Source organism: Salmo salar, chromosome ssa09 (genome assembly GCF_905237065.1).
Source record: "Salmo salar chromosome ssa09, Ssal_v3.1, whole genome shotgun sequence".
Taxonomy (NCBI): Eukaryota; Metazoa; Chordata; class Actinopteri; order Salmoniformes; family Salmonidae; genus Salmo; species Salmo salar.
Window position 1 is genome coordinate 130,598,455 of NC_059450.1, and position 22,870 is coordinate 130,621,324.

A 22,870-nucleotide genomic window follows, 5' to 3' on the forward strand; every position below is an offset into this window, starting at 1 on the left:
TCTTGTGGCTGAATGGAAGCAAGTCCCCGCAGCAATGTTCCAACCACTAGTGGAAAGCCTTCCCAGAAGAGTGGAGGCTGTTATTGCAGTGAAGGGAGGACCAACTCCATATTAATGCCCATCATTTTGGAATGAGATGTTCGACGAGCACATACTTTTGGTCATGTAGTGTATCTCTGAATTTATCAACTTCAGGTCCTACATTTTGCATCAGTCTTGCCTTGTATGTTCTTACCAAACTGACACAGTACCAGTCAAAAGTTTGGACACCTATTCAAGGGTTTTTCTTCATTTTACTATTTTCTACATTGTAGAATAATAGAGAAGACATCAAAACTAGGAAATAACACATATGGAATCATGTAGGATTGGAAAAAAGTGTTAAATCAAAAATATATTTTAGATTCTTCAAAGTAGCCACCCTTGGCCTTGATGACAGCTTTGCACACTCTTGGCATTCTCTTAACCAGCTTCACCTAGAATGCTTTTCCAACAGTCTTGAAGGAGTTCCCACATATGCTGAGCACTTGTTGGCTACTTTTCCTTCACTCTGTGATCCAAACCATCTCAATTGTGTTGAGGTCAGGTGATTGTGGAGGCCAGGTCATCTGATGCAGCACTCCATCACTCTCCTTCTTGGTCAAATAGCCCTTACACAGCCTGGAGGTGTGTTTTGGGTCATTGTCCTGTTGTAAAACAAATGATAGTTCTTGGCCCAAGCAAGTCTCTTCTTATTGGTGTCCTTTAGTAGTAGTTTCTTTGCAGCAATTCAACCATGAAGGCCTGATTCATGCAGTCTCCTCTGAACAGTTGATGTTGAGATGTGTCTGTTACTTGAACTCTGTGAAGCATTTATTTGGCCTCCAATTTCTGAGGCTGGTAACTCTTAACTTATCCTCTGCAGCAGAGGTAACTCTGGGTCTTCCTTTCATGTGGCGGTTCTCCTGAGAGACAGTTTCATCATAGCGCTTGATGGTTTTTGCGACTGCAATTGAATACATTTTCAAAGTTCTTGAAATGTTCCGGATTGACTGACCTTCATGTCTTAAAGTAATGATGGACTGTTGTTTCTCTTTGCTTATTTGCTTATTTGAGCTGTTCTTGCCATAATATGGACTTGGTCTTTTACCAAATAGGGCTTTCTTCTGTATACTAAACGAATTTGGAAGGAAAGAAATTCCATAAATGTACTTTTAACAAGACACCTGTTAATTGAAATGTATTCCAGGTGACTACCTGATTTAATCTGGTTGAGCGAGTGCAAAGCTGTCATCAAAGCAAAGGGTGGCTACTTTGAAGAATCTCAAATATAAAATATATTTTGTTTTGTTTAACACTCTCTTATTTATTGTATTATTTCATAGTTTTGATGTCTTCACTATTATTCTACAATGTAGAAAATGGTACAAATAAAGAAAAACCTTGAAATGAGTAGGTGTCAACTTTTGACTGGTACTGTACCTTCCTATTTGTACTGTACTTTAATTGTCAGTGACACAGGAGCAGATAAGAAAATGAGTATTTATTTCTCCTGTAATTAATGTTTTATGTAAAATGTATAACAGTACATGATGTATTTTACTTATCATTAATGTGTAATAGCAGTTACCTGTTACATGTAATAGCAGTTACAGTTACCTGTTACATACCAACTTTCCATCGTAGCATCGGTGCTGAGTTGCTTTATCTAAGCAGGTTCTGTTAGCAACACCTCTCCCAGTTTGATTATGGGCTCCATCTCTGATTCGATTCCTTCTCTGCCAGTGGAGTGGGTCTGGGGCTGTATTTATACAACTTTTCAGAGTAGGAGTGCTGAACTAGGATCAGACCCCCCCCCCACCCATCCATGTAATCTTAGAAATCTAAAAGGCAAAACTGATCCTAAATCAGCACTTTTACCTTAACTCTATATGCATACAGGCCCTGGTGTGACGTGAGAGATGTGACTAATGCTAGCTACCACCTAGACCCAGCCAGCCCAGCGGCCTCTCCCTCTCCCTCTACTCGGATGGCATTATCAGAGCAGTGTGGAGCAGCGGCGTCACGTCAGCCAGCGCTAATAGTCTGATTACAGCTCCAGATCCCCCCTTTGATAAGGAGGAGGCTGCTTCCTGAAATGGAGGCCTTGGGCCTGGAAATGTGCTCTGTCTACAGGGATGAAGAACCCAGAAAGTCTGTTTTGCTGATTGTTATTTATCTTTTTTGCTATGATACTAGAATATTGTTTATGATTCTGAGGTTCAGCAAGATCGGTGTCTGTTACTGTGGTCCCTAACGAGTATCCTTTGCTCCAACCGCATAGTTTCTTATAATACCAGTCTGCTGCAGACTATGCAGGACCTTGTTAAGACCAATGCAGTTCAAGACGGCTTGTGGGGTTGTAGGTGTATGGGAGAGTTTGAAGAAGTTGTCAGCATTGTAGGTGTAAGCGCTGCCTCCCAGGTACAATGACTGGACTCTCAATCAATGTGGCTCAGTGGGGCCACGTGAACCCCTTATCTACGTTCCAAATGGGTCCTGGTCAAAAGTAGTGCACTATATAGGGAGCAGGGTGGCATTTGGGATACACACACTCTGCCACCTGCCTACCTCCTGGTGAGAAGATGGAGTGTGAAATAGGAAAGAGAGACTGTCCCAAAAGGTACACCACTGTCCCTATAAAGTGCACCACTTTTGACCAGAGCACATAGACCCTGGTCAAAAGTAGTGCACTATAAAGGTACTAGGGTGTTGTTTGGGACATAGACAGAGCGCAGCTGTCAGTAGGTGTCATGGGAGGAAATCAGGATGAGGTTCTGTGGGCGAGAGAAAACATTTATCAGGCAGTAAGAAGCTCTGGGACATTCATTTTGACACCAGTGTCTCATGGCCAGGTAAACAAGTACATTTTCTGGGTTGTCTTGAAATAAGCGTGACATGGCAATGATTAATAAAATAACGAATCAGTAAGGTTAGTTGTTAAAATTACAAGAGCTGTTGATAATGAACTGTTGCTAGTCATGGGGGGAGTGTAAAATTAAGCAGGTTAGGTTTAGCTACAGTGTAAAACCAAGCATGCTGGGCTCAGCTACACTGTAAAACCAAGCATGCTTGGCTCAACTACAGTGTAAAACCAAGCAGGCTGGGCTCAGCTACACTGTAAAACCAGGCAGGCTGGGTTTAGCTACAGTGTACCATTTCTCTCCTCACCCACACACTGTCTGTTCAGATGCACTTACCATCACTCCCTTCCCCCATCCATCCCTCCCTACAAAGGTGAAGTGATACTGACTTCCTTTAGGGGGAACTCTGCCTCTGTTCATCCATTAAAGTTAAAGTTCATGTGGTGGAATAGCGTCACTCTGCATAAAGCACAGAACGCAAGTGGAACATGTGTAAAGATTTTAAGAGCTATCTTGTTGTCACACACTCCTGTTGTTTTTCATTTTTGCTGACAACAGCTGTTGATTTTTTTAAACTTTTATTTCACCTTTATTTAACCAGGTAGGCTAGTTGAGAACAAGTTCTCATTTACAACTGCGACCTGGCCAAGATCAAGCAAAGCAGTTTGACGCAAACAACAGCACAGTTACACATGGAATAAAAAAACATACAGTCAATAATACAATAGAAACGTCTATATACAGTGTGTGCAAATGAGGTAGGTTAAGGGAGGTAAGGCAATGAATAGGCCATAGTGGCTAAATAATTACAATATAGCAATTAAACACTGGACTGATAAATGTGCAAGTAGAGATACTGGGGTGCAAAGAAAAGGAGCAGTGATCTGTGAGCTGCTCTGACAGCTGGTGCTTAAAGCTCGTGAGGAAGATATGAGTCTCCAGCTTCAGGGATTTTTGCAGTTCGTTCCAGTCACTGGCAGCAGAGAACTGGAAGGAAAGGCGGCCGAAGGAGGAATTGGCTTTGGGGGTGACCAGTGAAATATACCTGCTGGAGCGCGTGCTACGGGTGGGTGTTGCTATGGTGACCAGTGAGCCGAGATAAGGCGGGGCTTTACCTAGCAAAGACTTATAGATGACCTGGAGCCAGTGGGTTTGGCGACGAATATGAAGCGAGGGCCAGCCAACGAGAGCATACAGGTCGCAGTGGTGGGTAGTATATGGGGCTTTGGTGACAAAATGGATGGCACTGTGATAGACTGCATCCAATTTGCTGAGTAGCGTGTTGGAGGCTATTTTGTAAATGACATCGCCGAAGTCAAGGATCGGTAGGATAGTGAGTTAATATATGAGATGCATTGGATGGCATCAGTACCCTTGTTCTAGTACTCTCTGCTCTGTGCTAAATCTGAAGCATTTCTAATGCACAACTACCAGATCAATCAGTTCAATTCTTTAGGCCTATGTTCAGTCATCGAGGAGATATGATCAATCGATAACCTACAATACATCTGACAAACGTATTTGGATGAATAGTACTCACAGCTCTGTTGTGTACGCATACACAATAAGGACAAGATACTGTATGATAAGATAAATTGACCCTTCAGGGATCATGAACAGGAAATCATGTTAATTTGCTACTTATTTGCAAAGGCATTGTTAAGTGCCTGCCAAGTCTCCCCTCACATGATCTCATTCTGCGCAGTTCTGTGTTGAAGTGAGGATACATTTTACAGAGCCCTAAGTACAGTATTGTGTAAACTCTGAAGAGACCTTGGTTAGAAACACAGCTCTCCTAAAGAAATGGACATCTTGATTTTAAAGCATCCCTCGTCTTCCTCATTATCGATTTTGAACTGCAGTGTTATTTGGTGAAAATGGAAGAGAGATGTTTCCTTCCAGTTGGTTGAATAAACAAGCAGTCTTGGCTTTTCTTCTGGTCAGTGGAGTCCTGGGCTGTGTGCTAAATGACACACTATTCCCTATATAGTGCACAACTTTTTGCCAGGATCAATAGGGTCCTAAACCCTGTATAGTATCCCATTGTTTAGGGAATAGGGTGCCATTTGGGACATAACCCTGCTCCTGCTGAAAGGACAAGCTCTAGCTGTTGCCCCCCCGCCCTTCTGCCTGGCCCCTTTCAGCCATTATTGCTAGGCAGTGATTAACACAGAGTGGAACCTGTCTGCCATTGTCAACACCCTAGGTTCCCTTGGCAACCAGGTCTCAGGCACTCTAGAGCTGAAGTCTGAAAAGAGGATTGGCTGGTGGAAGGAGGAGCAATGGGGGGAGATGTGTCAATAGCCACACACTCGCGCACACACACACAAGCACACACACACTTTCTCTTGCCCTGTTGCTCACGCTCATCACTGACTGAGTCGCTGTAACGAAAGCCGGAGAGCAAGCAGCTGCAATCCATTTAACACATAACATAGTGTTTTTACACTCAATGAGGCACACTTATCGCAGACATTTACTCCAAGTGGAATTTGAATTCTCAGTCAGTCAAATCCTTATCCTATCAGGACACAGAGCAACAGTGAAGAGTGCTACCTCCCTCCTTCAGAGCTCTTTGATGCTCTGTTATCACAGGTTGTGCATGGTTTTCTTTGCAGGAGCTAGCAGCAGCTAAATGTGTTGTTTGATGTGGGAGTAGTCCTGGTCACTGTGACAGAGACACCATGCTAAGCCCAGCCTCTCCTGCTGACATGTTGCCACTGCAAACACTTACGATCCCAGGTCTATTTACTGCAGTCACAGCTGGAGCGATGCAGGGAGGGAGGCGCCTGCGTGATCAATGGTAGCAGCCAGGGCTTAATTTAGACCGCCAGCCAGGGCTTAATTTAGACCGCCAGCCAGGTCCAGCGCATCTACTCTCCATCACTGACCACAAAACACTTTCCACACGCCTCATCTTACCACCTCCCTGCCAAGGGGGAGAATGCATCAATGGCAGTCCCAAAATAAATGGCAGAACAATCCGCAATGTGGCTCTTCCCTTTTGGTTGCGATAGTGTTGCAGCAAGGCTATGTGACAGAGCAGAGCAGAGGATTAGGGTGGATCAGACTGTGCATCTGTTGATTTAGTTTATTTTCTCAGGCATCATCATTAATCATATTATCAGAGGAGAGTATCAGGTCCTGTCTGAACTTTGTCCAACTAAGCCGTTTTTACACAGGCCTTTAATTCCACTATAGAGACTGTACTGTACCGACATATAATTCTGTGGAAAGATGCCATGCTGTCTAGAGACATGCCCACCTAAACCATTGAAGCTCCCTGGCTGACCCCTAAACCCAAGGCCAGTCTCCTCTCACTCTGGGAGAGAGCAGTACACTCTTAGAAAAAAAAGGTGCTATCTAGAACCTAAAAGGATTCTTCAGGTGTCCCCATTTGAATAATGCTTTTTAGTCCCAGGTAGAACCTTTTCCATTGATATTTATACATGGAACCCAAAAGGGTTCTACCTGGAAACAAAAAGGGTGCTCCAATGGGGACAACCTAAGAACCCTTTTGTAAAAAAAAAATCTAAGAGTTTACAAACATATCTTATGGGGCAGGTCTCTCTCAGCTCCTGCCAATGCTTCTGGCGCAGCACTTCTATTTCTGCTGTAGGGCTCTCTCTCACTGGGACACTAAAATGGGTTAGCGGTCACGTCCAACATTCTTCCTAAATTATTTAATTAGAATCTTGCTCTCGTGCCATGTTTTATTGTTCTTGATTTATTAGTGGGATTCAAGGTTTTCTATAGGCCCCATTGACAAGCCATAGTAGTTACAGTGAGGGAAAAAAGTATTTGATCCCCTGCTGATATTGTACGTTTGCCCACTGACAAAGAAATGATCAGTCTATAATTTTAATGGTAGGTTTATTTGAACAGTGAGAGACAGAATAACAACAACAAAATCCAGAAAAACGTATGTCAAAAATGTTATAAATTGATTTGCATTTTAATGAGGGAAATAAGTATTTGACCCCTCTGCAAAACATGACTTAGTACTTGGTGGCAAAACCCTTGTTGGCAATCACAGAGGTCAGACGTTTCTTGTAGTTGGCCACCAGGTTTGCACACATCTCAGGAGGGATTTTGTCCCACTCCTCTTTGCAGATCTTCTCCAAGTCATTAAGGTTTTGAGGCTGACGTTTGGCAACTCGAACCTTCAGCTCCCTCCACAGATTTTCTATGGGATTAAGGTCTGGAGACTGGCTAGGCCACTCCAAGACCTTAATGTGCTTCTTCTTGAGCCACTCCTTTGTTGCCTTGGCCGTGTGTTTTGGGTCATTGTCATGCTGGAATACCCATCCACGACCCATTTTCAATGCCCTGGCTGAGGGAAGGAGGTTCTCACCCAAGATTTGACGGTACATGGCCCCGTCCATCGTCCCTTTGATGCTGTGAAGTTGTCCTGTCCCCTTAGCAGAAAAACACCCCTAAAGCATAATGTTTCCACCTCCATGTTTGACGGTGGTGATGGTGTTCTTGAGGTCATAGGCAGCATTCCTCCTCCTCCAAACACGACGAGTTGAGTTGATGCCATAAGAGCTCCATTTTGGTCTCATCTGACCACAACACTTTCACCCAGTTGTCCTCTGAATCATTCAGATGTTCATTGGCAAACTTCAGACGGGCATGTATATGTGCTTTCTTGAGCAGGGGGACCTTGTGGGCGCTGCAGGATTTCAGTCCTTCACGGCGTAGTGTGTTACCAAATGTTTTCTTGGTGACTATGGTCCCAGCTGCCTTGAGATCATTGACAAGATCCTCCTGTGTAGTTCTGGGCTGATTCCTCACCGTTCTCATGATCATTGCAACTCCACAAGGTGAGATCTTGCATGGAGCCCCAGGCCGAGGGATATTGACAGTTCTTTTGTGTTTCTTCCATTTGCGAATAATCGCACCAACTGTTGTCACCTTCTCACCAAGCTGCTTGGCGATGGTCTTGTAGCCCATTCCAGCCTTGTGTAGGTCTACCATCTTGTCTCTGACATCCTTGGAGAGCTCTTTGGTCTTGGCCATGGTGGAGAGTTTGGAATCTGATTGATTGATTGCTTCTGTGGACAGGTGTCTTTTATACAGGTAACAAGCTGAGATTAGGAGCACTCCCTTTAAGAGTGTGCTCCTAATCTCAGCTCGTATAAAAGACACCTGGGAGCCAGAAATCTTTCTGATTGAGAGGGGGTCAAATACTTATTTCCCTCATTAAAATGCAAATCAATTTATAACATTTTTGACATGCGTTTATCTGTATTTTTGTTGTTGTTATTCATTCTCTCACTGTTCAAATAAACCTACCATTAAAATTATAGACTGATCATTTCTTTGTCAGTGGGCAAACGTACAAAATCAGCAGGGGATCAAATACTTTTTTCCCTCACTGTATACCCCACCAGTCTTCATTATTTAGAAACGACATACTATTATGTTATGTGAAAAGATGCCTGTGTGTGAAATGTTTGACACTCCAGTGGTAGGTGTGACAGATGTCACTATGCTTGCTTAACAGCTTTGCTTCCACAAGTCTGCTACAAACAAACTCTGTTATATAGGAAGCCTCAGTCAAGTCATTGTGGCCCTTGTGCACTCTGCACCCTCATCTGAGCACCTCTCTGAGTAGCGGGAAGTGATACCGCCCACCCATTCGGACCAGACAGCTCCACTGAAATGAGGCTGCAGGTGCTTGTTGTTTTTGGGTGACAGTGAGTGTATATTTTCAGCCTCCATCACAGGAGGCTCTGGAACAATATTAAACCACCTCACCATCTCACCGGAATGCCTGTGACTCATCTGACATTTCCGTCTCCCTCTCCCTGCAGCCTCCAGCACTCAAACACACTCTCCTCTCTGTGATTCTATGTGTCCCAAATGGCACCCTATTCCTGATATAGTGCACTACATAAGGAATAGGGTGCCATTAGGGACATATCCCCTGTCGCTCTCCCTCAATCTTTTTTCAGTTTTGCCCTCACCCTCTGTCCCAACACTCCTTATTACATCTTACTGCTGGCTTTAATCTCCTTCATTCTATTGGCAGACCACTATTTGCTCTGCTTTCACAATTTGCTCCCCTCCCCACGCATTTCTCCTGTGGTTCTTTGATAAGCACTGATATGTAGCATGAGCTAATATCTGTCTCCTACACCTTGTGCTGTCCTGTGAAATATGACATGCCAATATAGAAAGAGGAACAATGTGTGACTAGCTGTCTACTCCCTGTGTATGTCCCAAATTGCACCATAATCCCTATATAGTGCAATACTTTTGACCAGGGCCCATAGGAAAGAGAGCGCCATATGGAACGCACAAAGCTTTTCGGTTTTCATTTGCCCCCTGTTTCTTTGCCCTGCTGCCCATCCGGCCAGGCAGCCAGCTCTATATCACCAGTGTTGTGTTGTATTGTGGCTGCACAGCCAGGTAGACAGACCACTGTTTCTTTGCCCTCCTGCCCATCCGGCCAGGCAGCCAGCTCTATATCACCAGTGTTGTGTTGTATTGTGGCTGCACAGCCAGGTAGACAGACCACTGTTTCTTTGCCCTGCTGCCCATCCGGCCAGGCAGCCAGCTCTATATCACCAGTGTTGTGTTGTATTGTGGCTGCACAGCCAGGTAGACAGACCACTGTTTCTTTGCCCTCCTGCCCATCCGGCCAGGCAGCCAGCTCTATATCACCAGTGTTGTGTTGTATTGTGGCTGCACAGCCAGGTAGACAGACCACTGTTTCTTTGCCCTCCTGCCCATCCGGCCAGGCAGCCAGCTCTATATCACCAGTGTTGTGTTGTATTGTGGCTGCACAGCCAGGTAGACAGACCACTGTTTCTTTGCCCTGCTGCCCATCCGGCCAGGCAGCCAGCTCCATATCACCAGTGTTGTGTTGTATTGTGGCTGCACAGCCAGGTAGACAGACCACTGTTTCTTTGCCCTCCTGCCCATCCGGCCAGGCAGCCAGCTCTATATCACCAGTGTTGTGTTGTATTGTGGCTGCACAGCCAGGTAGACAGACCACTGTTTCTTTCACAGTTGATTGAGTTTGGTGATTATCATCATGGAACGTAATTAGGAATGACTCAGAGCGGGGACCATGCTTGGGTTTATGGGTAGGAAAATACCCCCCTCAGGATCTCTTCAAATAACATTGACTTTGCCTGCATCCCAAATGGCACCCTATTCCCTACATAGTGCACCATTTCACCAATAGGACTCTGGTTAAAAGTAGTGCACTTTATTTGAATTACGGTGCCACCATGGGATGCAGACTTTGGCATGCAGCAGCCCTGATAATGGCTGTGTATAGATGTAGTGAAGACAATGTAATGTATATCACAGTGGCTTTATGGAAAGCTCTACTGGGGCAGCTGTTCTGCCTGGTCTCAGAGCTGTGACATAGTTGCCATGGGTCATGTACGGTCATCTCACCCAGCCAGCAGACTGCCTCAACACAGCTCACAGCTTGGGCTGCCTCCGTCTAATCTGCTCTACAAGGAAATCAAAGAGATTACTCACAGGATAGGGACACCTGTATTATTAAACACATTGGCCTAGAGCAACAGGCTTATGTAGTCCAGTCTTTGTGAAATAAATGTACCTCATTGTTTGCATTTCTTTTGTGTTTGTCGTTACATTTCCTAAATCACATAATTCAAATGTAACGTGAAGAATTCAAGGATACCCAATGGAAAAAAAGTTCAACCGGTACACTGTAGTGGATGGAATTCTCCATCCTGTGTTCTATCTCTGAGCCTTTCCTTCAATTTCCTAATGACACAAGCCAGACCATCACAGGGGCTTGGTAACTGGCCAACAGCATTCATAGAACTGGGATGTCTATTGTTGTGTCAGTCCCAAATGGCACCTGATTCCTAATGTAGTGCAGTACTTTTGATCAGGGCCGATAGGGCTCTGTATAGGGAATAGGGTGCCATTTGGGCCCCATAATAGACATTCCAGATCTGATTCCTGCTAAAGGTATCAGGTTTTCATCTGACCTTTTCTCTCTTTATTTTCTTTGACTCCTTTAAACCATGAGGCTGGCTGTTCTAACAAACAACAAACACTGGCATTGTGTCTTGGTTCAGAAAATGTCAAGTTCAAGTATGCTTCCTTGCAGTTCTATTAGTAGACATCGGTCAACTATGACAGCCATGCTCTTTGTGACCCTGCATGGCAGAACATTTTATTGCTTTCTGTTGCCCTTACCGCATGGACCTACTTTGACCCATGGCTGTGACATTTTTTGAAGAGATGCAAATGTTCATGTCTATGTTTCCAAAGAGCTGCCTTTAGGAGAGATGTCCCCAGTGACCAGCTATGTGAGGCAATGTAGGTGAAGTTCTGTAGAATACCTAGTAGCAAGTCAGATTTCACCATCATTTCATGAAAAAAAATGTATGGTACTAACCTATTGTACCCTACCCACAGCTACTTCTACTGCGTTGTTCAGAGGGGAGGCGCTTCAATATACCACCTAGGTTCTCGCTTCAGTACGGAATGTTTTCCTGCGCGACACTGTTGCTGCGCGAACGTTGGAGAGCTGGCTGAGAACATTTCATTCGCATGGAGTTCTCTCTCTGCCGACTTTGACATTTTAGTGATATTGTTACATACTTATTCTTTAATATTGTTTTTTATTTCCCACAAGACTACGACTGTGCGAATTATCTGCTTTACGTAATATTCAGAGTTTGAATCATCTGCAACCGCATGCCTGGAATCGTGCGTTAGCAATTCGCTTGGAAAATCATCGACTCAGGCAAAGTAAAGTGGTTTGGTAAGTTGGTTTTATCCTCTACTGTATGTAGCCTATAGATCAAATATCTAGATTTAGTTTTCTTCTTGTGATGATAATATTTTGTGTAAAACTCACATATTATGCAAAGGATACCCTATGCATGTCTTTCAGAATGATTTTCTACAGTATCTTATAGTAGGCAGAGATTGTAGGATATACTGCTGGCCAAAGAGACCAAAACATGTTGTCTAGCCTATATCGCTCTATATATATTCACAATTCCTTTGCATAATTCGTAGTTATTTTATCATACCCTGCTCATTTGGTGTGTGATCAAGATGGGATAAAGCTAAAAGGGGAATAATGTGTTTGCCCTACAATCAAATAGACTACCATGTGATTTACAAGACCTTACAGAAATCACAAGTCCTTGTATTCTTGTAGTCTACTGGAATTATGTTCAACACATGGCATACACGCACACCTATTCATTTTGCACACACACACACACACACACACACACACACACACACACACACACACACACACACACACTGTAACAGGTTGAGGTTTCCACTCTCATATCTATGAAAGTAGCAGGGATGAAAGGGAGATGACTACTCAATAAACAACAACATGTATCTCCAAACTCTTTTTTAATACTGTACAATGCCATGGTCTGATCATCACAGGTAATGCTATACCTGTGACATAAAAATTGTTGTAGACTGTACAACACTCACTCACTCACTCACTCACTCACTCACTCACTCACTCACCCTTATCGTGCCAGCTGGCCATAGGGCAGCAACAAAGGCTCTCCATGTTAGTAAATGCATAATAAATACAGTAATACCTATCATATCATTTATACTGTGTATTCTGCCACAACAACCAATGAATGTGTTCAGTCTTTGTGTCTGTATCGACTAGAGCGAGAGAGATCAAATTACATACATTGAACAAATCAAACCATTCAAACAGGATATTCTCAAACAATAAAACATAGCCTTATCTTATGGTCACTCCTCCACAATGTTCTGTCATTAAATTAGCTAGTGCTGCAGGTGGCTTGGGTCCACTTCGCTAGCTGAGAGAGAGAGGGACTTTAAAAAGGGGGTGGCAGGACTGTGTAGAGGGTTACATGGCAGCTTCCACAGACAGGAGACAAATTGGTGGTGTGAATGAGCAGCACCCAGTCGCCGGTGTCATAGGGAGGTGGTACTCTGCTCAGACAGGTGCCAAGACAGCCTAACCCTGGCCTCGCATGAGGTGTCATCCCTGATATACTGGAAAACACACCAGACCAGATTCTCATCTAGCACTTCAAGTTAGGCTGAAGAGGTTCACTAATCTATGAATAACCCTGTAAAACAACCCATTTCACATCACCTATCTGGTGTACGGTGCATTCGGAAAATATTCAGACCTCTTGACTTTTTCCACATTTTGTTACGTTACAGCCTGATTCTAAAATTGATTCAATTCATGTTTTTCCTCATCAATCTACACACAATACCCTATAATGACAAAGCGAAAACAGGTTATTTATTTACATAAGTATTCAGACCCTTTGCTATGAGACTCGAAATTGAGCTCAGGTGCATCCTGTTTCCATTGATCATCCTTGAGATGTTTCTACAACTTGATTGGAGTCCATCTGTCGTACATTCAATTGTTTGGACATGATTTGGAAAGGAACACACCTGTCTATATAAGGTCCAACAGTTGACAGTGCATGTCAGAGCAAAAACCAAGCCAAGAGGTCAAAGGAATTGTCCGTAGAGGTCCGAGACACTACTGTGTCAAGGCACAGATCTGGGGAAGGATACCAAAACATTTCTGCAGCATTGAAGGTCCCGAAGAACACAGCGGCCTCCAGCATTCTTAAGTGGAAGAAGTTTGGAACCACTTAGACTCTTCCTAGAGCTGGCCGCCCGGCCAAACTGAGCAATTGGGGGAGAAGGGCCTTGGTCAAGGAGGTGACCAAGAACCCGATGGTCACTCTGACAGAGCTCCAGAGTTCCTCTGTGGAGATGGGAGAACCTTCCAGAAGGACAACCATCTCTGCAGTTCTCCGCCAATCAGGCCCTTCATGGTAGAGTGGCCAGATGGAAATCACTCCTCAGTAAAAGTCACATGACAGCCCGCTTGGAGTTTGACAAAAAGGCACCTAAAGGACTCTCAGACCATGAGAAACAAGATTCTCTGGTCTAACGAAACCAAGATGTAATGTTTTTTAGCGGCAGGGACTGGGAGTCTTGTTAGGATCGAGGGAAAGATGACCGGAACAAAGTACAGAGAGATCCTTGATGAAAACATGCTCCAGAGCACTCAGAACCTCAGACTGGGGCGAAGGTTCACCTTCCAACAGAACAACGACCCTGAGCACATAGCCAAGACAATGCAAGAGTGGCTTCAGGACAAGTCTCTGAATGTCCTTGAGTGACCCAGCCAGAGCCCGGACTTGGAGAGACTTGAAATTAGCTGTGCAGCGACGCTCCCCATCCAACCTGACAGAGCTTGAGAGGATCTGCAGAGAAGAATGGGAGAAACTCCCCTAATACAGGTGTGCCAAGCTTGTAGCGTCATACCCAAGAAGACTCAAGGCTGTAATCGCTGCCAAAGGTGCTTCAACAAAGTACTGAGTAAAGGGTCTGAATACTTATGTAAATGTAATATTTCAGTTTTGTATTTTTTATACATTTAATTTAATCCATTTTAGAATAAGGCTGTAATGTAACAAAATGTGGAAAAAGTAAATGGGTCTGAATACTTTCCGAATGCACTGTATGCACTGTACAATACATAACCCCCCCCAAAAAACAACATATAGATGCAGAGCCCTTTATTGTACATAGAAGGCTCTGGGTAGGTATACAGTTCCTCACAGCTCCCATTTAGCGATAGTGTTCTAGAATAAAAAGTCATTCATTAGGAACACTGTCTATGAGGGTGAACTAATATGAATTGTATTGTGGGAGAACAGTACACTACTGCTTACCCTCTCTGTTCCAGTCAGACAGCAACATGTTGATTCAGGAATTTTCTGTGTTTTCAAACATGTCTTGGCCGGCGGGTGTGAGTGTCAATGAGCTGCTAAGCCAGCTGCACATGCCCAGTTCAGATCTGATTTTGAAGGTCCACATTCGATGTGGGAGAAGAGCTCATTTATGAGGGTCCAGTTTCTCTGCAACGTGGCTCACGTTCCCCATTTGTGCTATAGGAGGTGGAACCGGACTGGAATCTCGCCATGCAGAGAGAGAGAGAGTCGAGATGTGCGTCAGAGAATCTGTGATGGGCCCTGTGTTGACATGCCCTGAAACGAACACTGAGTGATGGGCCGTGTGTTTGCAATGCAGATGTGGTCGGATAATTTATTAGTTTCAGACACCTGAAATAGCCTTTTCCTGCAATCTAGAGACATAATCATTATGCCTAATTCTATGTCAAAATGAAGTATATGTTTCTGCTTATCTAAGCATACCTCTTGAGCTGTCTGTATCCTGGTTATTTTAAATAAACTAAATATGCTTCTCTGCATCTTTGCTCAAATCTGGTAAGAGATTTAAAGGAATGTGAGTCTTATTCAGTACATTTAGTCTAACTACTTTGCCCGCAGGCATGCCCGGTAACTTGATTGATAACCTGAAAGGTTGGGAGATTGGGAACCTATCTGGGCTAGCTAAAGCCAACTTCATACAATTGCTAGGTAGTATTACAAAGAAACATAAAATACAATTAAAAAACTGGACAAATCTGAGGGGACAACTGCCCCTGTGCCCCCTATGGGCATGACGCCTCTGGTACAGTATATCCTGTTCCCTTTCTCCCATTAAATGTCATTTTGAATCAGTCACTATCTGTATATACACAGTCATAGACTGCTCCTAGTGTTGCTGTCACTGCAGGTATTTTTGGTTTATCACCAACGGCAACTGTGAGAAAGATTGTGGAGTCAGCTGCACCTAAGTGTTCCATAGCAACCACTGCATGTGTGAGCAGGCAAGATGCAGACCAGAGTGAAATGTAGCTCAGGAACAAGGGATTCCGTGGCCGGGCTGAGAGGATAGATTTCTTTGAAGTTAGCATCGGAGGGGAATAGGATAGCAGGATGTGTATCAGTGCTGGGGAAGGAGGGAGGGCGGGGAATAAGGGAGATAGACAACTTGTTCAAACTGGGCCATTGATGGGAATGCAGCCTCAGCCCCCAGTGAATGGCATTCCTGTGACTGCCATTAAAACGAAGCTCTCTGGTAGAAGGCAGGCGCTATCTGTCCTGGTTAGTGGCATTATGATATGTGTGTGTGTGTCATACAGAGAGCCTCAGAGAACAGGGTGACATGGGGTGTGCAGGTGTTTTCAGCACAGACGGCAGATTGAATTCATATTTCATGTGTTTGATTTGATCTGTGTGGCTTGTTAACCAGACTGTGGCAGAGAGGGAGAGAGACCCCCCCGGCTAGTGTGCAAGGTGTTGATGGGATGACGCACGACGAGTGCAACAGTGTGTAAGGTAGTGCCTTAAACTCTGTGATCCCCCCAGATAACTAACTTCAATTTAAATGCAGATGGATGAGGGGTCCTTCTCATCAGAGACTGGAGCGATGTGATCTGTATGCAGGAGCTGTGGAGGACCTGGTAGTGTTTATCTGCCTCCAGAGGACTAATGTCCATATGGTAGAGGGAGGCAGGGGGAGAGAGAGACAGATAGAGGGAGACAGAGAGAGGCTGAGAGAAACAGAAGGGGACAGGGTGAGTCCGAAAGGCAAAGGATGGAAGAGGGAGACGCATTACTCAGAATGGAAGACGGTAGCTTCAGTAACAGTTGTTACTGTGCAGGGGAACAGTGTTGTCTTTCTCTGGAGCTCCAGTGCAGTGAAGGGAGAGAGTCACATTGAGCAGGTTGGCACATTTCAAACAACCGTTCTGGTTCTACTTACTGGAAGCCACTGTGTGACCTGTTACAGGAAAACGTCCCCAGCCCAGTGTATTTGAATTGTTTTTGTGTTGTTCAGTTTGTTCTTATTAGCCTCTTCTATGCTGTGATGGGGCATCTGGCTCTCTGGCTCCCCTCCATAGATGCCTTAGAGGCATTTTACAGCCACTGAGCCACCACCATACCTTCCCTGAGGGGGTAAATGGACCCTGCCTGGTACTGGCACTGCGGGCCACACACACATCTCTCTCTCCTGGCGAGGGATGACTTGTGGTAACATTTGCCTGACACAGAATGTTTCTGTCACAGCACAATGTCATCCAAAAAGATCCTAATACCTAATTTGATGAGTCATTGCAAATAGCTTTAATGGCACCCTGCTGCTGGAGTTGTATATGTAACTGCCAAAATAAAGGAAACACTTGAGTAAATGAGGGATACAACGTATATTGAAAGCAGGTGCTTCCACACAAGTGTGGTTCCAGAGATAATTAAGCAATTAACATCCCATCATGCTTAGGGTCATGTATAAAAATACTGGGCAGGCCATTATATTGGCTACCATGGCTATGCCCCCATAGGATGACCATGCCTCCATCAGCAGGGCACGAGTGGCCACTGAATGGTTTGATGAGCATGAAAATGATGTAAACCATATGCCGTGGCCCTCTGTCGCCAGATCTCAACCCAATTAAACACTTATGGGAGATTCTGGAGCTGCGCCTGAGACATCATTTTTCCACCACTAACAAAACACCACATTTTAGAATTTCTCATGGAAGAATGGTGACAAATCCCTCCAATAGTTACAGACACTTGTATAAATTATGCCAAGGTGCATGGAAGCGGTTCTGGCTCGTGGTGGCCCTATTAACTATATATTGGTGTTTTCTTTATTTTGAGACTTACCTGTATGTTTGCCAGTCTGAGAGTGGTCATCACAAATTGAATAAAAAAAAAAAAAAAATATGAAAAAATTATTGCCCATTTTGGTCTGAAATTGGGATGTGTGCCTTTGTTATTTTAGGTGAATCTCCTGCTGTCTGGTTCTGCTGTTCCAACATGACCTCAGGCTACTGAAGACTTTCCTGTTATTCCTCCTGCTCTCTCTGTACCACTCCTAGTACTCTATTCTCCAATGGGTTCCCGCAGTCAAGGTGCCTTTTTCCACCATCACCACCACCACAGCTCGGTGGTGCCCACAGCCGTGCCCAGGCTTCTCACAGAGAACGGCAGTCTGCTTGGGGGCATTGCCCAGATCACCCCTAACCTCTTCCTGAGCCGGGGCAACGTGGCGTCCAACCGCAGCCTGCTGCTGTCCAAGGGCATCACCTGCGTGGTCAACGCCACCATTGAGCTGCCCAACTTCAACTGGCCCCACGTGGAGTATGTGAAGGTGCCCCTGGCTGACATGCCCCACTCTCCCCTCTCCCTGTACTTCGACAGCATAGCTGATAAGATCCACAGTGTGGGGAGAAAGCGGGGGGCCGTGCTGGTGCACTGTGCTGCAGGGGTGAGCCGCTCAGCCTCCCTGTGCCTGGCCTACCTGATGAAGTACCACCGCGTGTCTCTGGCCGAGGCCCACGCTTGGGTCAAGGCCCGCCGGCCAGTCATCCGGCCCAACGGGGGCTTCTGGCGTCAGCTCATCGACTACGAAAGGAAGCTGTTTGGCAGGAACTCTGTGAAAATGGTGCAGACGCCCTACGGGGTGATACCTGACGTCTACGAGCGGGAGCGCAGGAATCTGGCACCCTACTGGGGCCTGTAGAGGAGGTCTGGGGCCTCGCCAAGGGGGGAGGGAAGGAGACGGAGAAGAGAGTGTCCTCCAGGGCTGCTGGTTCATGCATGTTCCCCCAGCCAGAGATGCAAAGTGAGATGAAGCGTGTGACTGTCTGTCTATGTGAAGCTTAATTAATGAATGCATTGGGATGGAGGGAGTCTTAGTAATCAGACACTACACTGCAGACTGGTTACTGGTGGGTGATGCTACACTACACTGCATCAACCCCCGTCTGTCTGTCTCTGAGAGGAAGCAAGGCCACCTCAAGTCTGGAATCCTCATGACCAAAGGAGTAACAGAACCACGACCAAGCCAGACCCCAGATCAGCTGACATGGCCAGACCCAGACTGTGACTTTGGAGTCTAGCTTAATAACGCCCCAGACTCCAAAGAACAGGAGCATTCTGGGAAGGTGTAGGCGGTGCTTTAGACTCAGCAGTTTTGACAGGCAGCGGTGTGACTCACTGAAGTCCTTCCCCGATGTAACGTCATGTGATGGTATTGTGCCAGTTTTGCTGTTGTCTTTAGTGTGAGAACTAGCAGCAGTCCTGCTCTGTTTTGTTTGACAAATTGAATTATGTTCTTGAGAGAGAACTGAAATCAAGAAAAGATATGGTGCACAATGAATATTTAAGGCTGTTAGTGTATACACATGTTAATCAAGACAACATCTAAGGCTGTTAGTGTATACACTTAAAAGTCCCTACTTACTATGGGGATGATTGTGCAGAATATACTGTATTGGTATTGTACAATATTATGCTATTTTAGAATGTCACCACCCTCTGTTAAGAGGAAGACAGTACTGTGTTAGGGGTTGGGAGAAACACTTTCTATTTCCCTATTTTTTGCCTCATATTGATGTTTAAGTGAAAATGAGGTCCAAGAAAGAACACAACCAGTGTGCTTAACTGATGTACTGTCATTGATAAACCTTCCTATTTTTGTGGTTTGGAAGAATGCTATACCTTACACACGAAAAGCTTTTAAATAAAATGTTAATATTACTGTAGCAAGTGAACAATGCCTTTGTCACAGGTGTAAGCAGAAAGCCAAGCTTACATGAATTTAGTGCTCTATTCAATCTATCGCTGAAGCGTTACAGATTGTGCGATAGAAATGTAAAGATACTTTCCGACTGAGCCGACATATGCAGCGTTTACGGTGAATGCAGTCTCCACTAACGCTGGAACAGTGCCCCAAAATGTGTATCACGCTGTAACGCTAAACTTCCGTGATATGGATTGAATAGAGCCCTAAGGTTATGAAACTAAGGCAATGAATGATTAACAAGCTAATGTAACGGGTTAGCTCATGCAACTGTTTGTGTTTGAAATGAATAATAAAATCAATTACTGATATGAATTATTGTCCGTTTATACTTTACCCTGTAAATATGGAATAGTACTGAAGCAGAGTACCATAATGGATCCAGATACAGTGTGACTACACCAGCATATATAAAAAAAGAAAATCTATACACTGAGTATATCAAACATTAGGAACACCTCCACAAACCGGTACACGTGGCTGGCACCTACTACCATACGCCGTTCAGAGGCACTTCAATCTTCTGTTTTGCCCATTCACCCTCTGAATGGCAAACAAACACAACCCATGTCTCAATTGTCTCAAGGCTTAAAAATCCTTCTTTAACCCCTCCTCCTGGATTTAATTGGTGACATCAATAAGGGATCATAGCTTTCACCTGGATTCACCTGGTCAGTCTATGTCATGCGCTGGTCTTCTTAATGTTTTGTATTCTCAGTATATATGGAACGTTTAGAAATGGGGGATTTTCAAGTCCCTCGGTCGAGCACCTGATTCCCTTTTTTTTAAGCTGGGCTGAAGCGTGTTTTTGGTACACAATCATTTTTATTTGATTGATAATGGTTAATATTCATCCATGGTGTTAGTAAAGTCGTCATTTTGAGAGCTAATCAGTCGATTGTAACTGACCATGGGGATATTCATTGTAATATTCATGGTGATACTCATGTTCATTTGTAAGAAACATTGTTTCTCAAGTTCTTTATTCAGACCAGTGGAAAATAAAGACGTAATGAGGTTAACAGTCAGTTTAGAATAATTGCAGAATTTTTCACTTTTGATAGATCCTGTTGAAGTCCTACTATCCAGCTGTGCCAACAGTGGGGCTGGAATGATTATAACATGGTTCTCTATAGCAACAAAGACAATTCAGATTGAAAATGCACATTCTTACAAGTTAACCGTGTGCTCTCTGTTTCTTTGTGACTTTAAACATCTTTAATAGAGAGGTTGATATAAAAGTGCACTCTGTACACCGGCTCCTTCAACAGAAGACCATGGATGCATCCCAAATGGCACCTTTTTCCCTATATAATGCACTTCGTTTGACCAAAGCCCTATGGTGTCTGGTCGCAAGTAGTGCTCTATAAAGGGAATAGGGTGTCATTTGATTTGGGACACACACACCCTACTGATGTTGCTCACAACAGTTTTCCTCAGAGAAGTCTTCAGATGTCACAGCAACATTCTATCATTCATTTTCATTTGGAATGGCCACAGAGAACCAGGCAGACAGTGATGGGAACTATTTGTCTTGTGGCCTATTCTACTGAGGGATCTCCAGAATGGTCTACACAATAAACACCATTAACCACACAGACACTGGCTCCATCAGATGACAGGCCAAGTGTGATGAAGATGCAGGAGTGATGGGCCCAAATGATACGTTTCTGTATCAGCTTACTTCCCCCAATAGACTGACACTCTGTGTGTATGTGTGTGTGTGTGTGTGTGCGTGTGTATGTCTCTCACTCACTGATTCTCAGCAGCAGAATATGACCATTAATCAGGAAACTAGTAAGCAGAATGATCTACATTACCCTGAACATCACAGGCAGTAGACTGGGCAACAGTGCTGTGGTGCAGGCCATGCAGAACAAACTGCTATGATGAACTGGATGAGATGTCATTAGGCTGTATGTAGGAAGATGTGACTGGCAAGAGGGCTCACAACAAACTGCCTGCCTGACTGCAGCTTAATACGCTTTGCAAAGCTTGGATGGTTGCACTCACATCAAGTTGTTCTCTTTAGAAGATCCTCAATTTTAAATTGGAATATGATAAAATACAAATGATGTGAACAAGCTAATAATATTTCTCATGACACTAACATAGTAGTAATGTTATGATGCATCGCCTCTCTGAAAAAAAGGAAAGTATTCCTATTCCAGTATTTTATTTAGCCTTTATTTAACTAGGCAAGTCAGTTAAGAACAAATTCTTATTTACAATGACGGCCTACCCCAGCCAAACCCTAACAATGCTGGGCCAATTGTGCGCCGCCCTATGGGACTCTCAATCACAGCCGGTTGTGATACAGCCTGGAATTGAACCAGGGTCTGTAGTGACACCTGAGATGCAGTGCCTTAGACTGCTGCGCCACTCGGGAGCCCGAACTTGAATTGATGCCCTGAACACTACAGATGTAGGATCTTAATTTGAGCCAGTTTGTTACAGCAGGAAAATAATCATGCAACACCAGGAAATGTGAATTGCACTGAAAAAATATATAAACACAAAATGTAAAGTGTTGGTTCAATGTTTCATGAGGTGAAATAAAAGTACCCTGAATTTTTCCACCTGACAGGTTTGTCATATCAAGAAGCTGATTAAACAGCATGATCATTACAGAGGTGCAACTTGTGCTGGGGATGATGAAAGGCCACTCGAAAATATAGTTTTGTCACACAACACAAAACCACAGATGACTCAAGTTTTAAAGGGAGTGTGCAATTGGCATGTTGACTGCAGAAATGTCCACCACAGCTGTTGCCAGAGAATTGAATGTTCATTTCTCTACCAAAAGCTGCCTCAAACTTCATTTTAGAGAATTTGGCAGTACATTCAACCGGCCTCAAACGCAGACCATGTGTAACCATGCCAGCCCAGGACCTCCACATCCGGCTTCTTCACCTGCGGGATCATCTGAGACCAGCCAGCTGGACAGCTGATGAAACTGAGGAGTATTTATGTCTGTAATAAAGCCCTTTTGTGGGGAAAAACTCATTCTGATTGGCTGGGCCTGGCTCCACAGTGTGTAGGCCTGCTCTCATGCCCAGTTATGTGAAATCCATAGATTAGGGCCAAATGAATTCATTTCAATTGACTGATTTCCTTATGAACTGTAACTCAGAGAAATGGTTAATTGTTGCATGTTGCGTTTGTATTTTTGTTCAGTATAATTATGTGGATTGTAATTAATGGATATTTTGTGTATAGGTTGATGCATTATACATTTGGGCAAATGTTAAAGTGGAAATTGCAAACTTTAGAAGCCTTTCTAAACCTTGAATACACTACAAGTTTGCATTTCCTGCTGTGCAAGAAAATTCTCATCAACAAAAGAGTGATCAAATTAGATCCTACATCTGTAAGCTTACTTTTAATTAAAGCAGCTGATACAGTTCTTTTCCTGGTATATATCATGCTTTTCTATTTAATAACAAGGTACAGACGGAGAGCATAGTCAATATTCAGACAAATAATAATCA

General features: G+C 44.1%; 1 protein-coding gene across 3 annotated transcripts; it reads left to right on the forward strand.

Annotated features, from left to right (window-relative positions):
• Positions 1 to 11,108: 11,108 nt before the first annotated feature.
• Positions 11,109 to 19,694, forward strand: LOC106612793 (dual specificity protein phosphatase 14). Of its 3 annotated transcripts, XM_014214296.2 has the most exons (3): positions 11,109 to 11,201; positions 11,301 to 11,649; positions 17,577 to 19,694. In XM_014214296.2, the coding sequence occupies exon 3, from the start codon at positions 17,688 to 17,690 to the stop codon at positions 18,315 to 18,317; it is 630 nt and encodes a 209-aa protein (XP_014069771.1). In that variant the 5' UTR covers positions 11,109 to 11,201; positions 11,301 to 11,649; positions 17,577 to 17,687; the 3' UTR covers positions 18,318 to 19,694. The 3 variants fall into 3 exon arrangements, with proteins under 3 accessions (XP_014069771.1, XP_014069772.1, XP_045580568.1); XM_014214297.2 differs by having other exon boundaries at positions 11,142 to 11,649; positions 17,674 to 19,694; XM_045724612.1 differs by having other exon boundaries at positions 11,156 to 11,649.
• Positions 19,695 to 22,870: the final 3,176 nt, after the last annotated feature.

Bases quoted from the DNA above. Each gene is read 5' to 3' on its own strand.
- LOC106612793 (XM_014214296.2), top strand. From the start codon at position 17,688: ATGGGTTCCCGCAGTCAAGGTGCCTTTTTCCACCATCACCACCACCAC.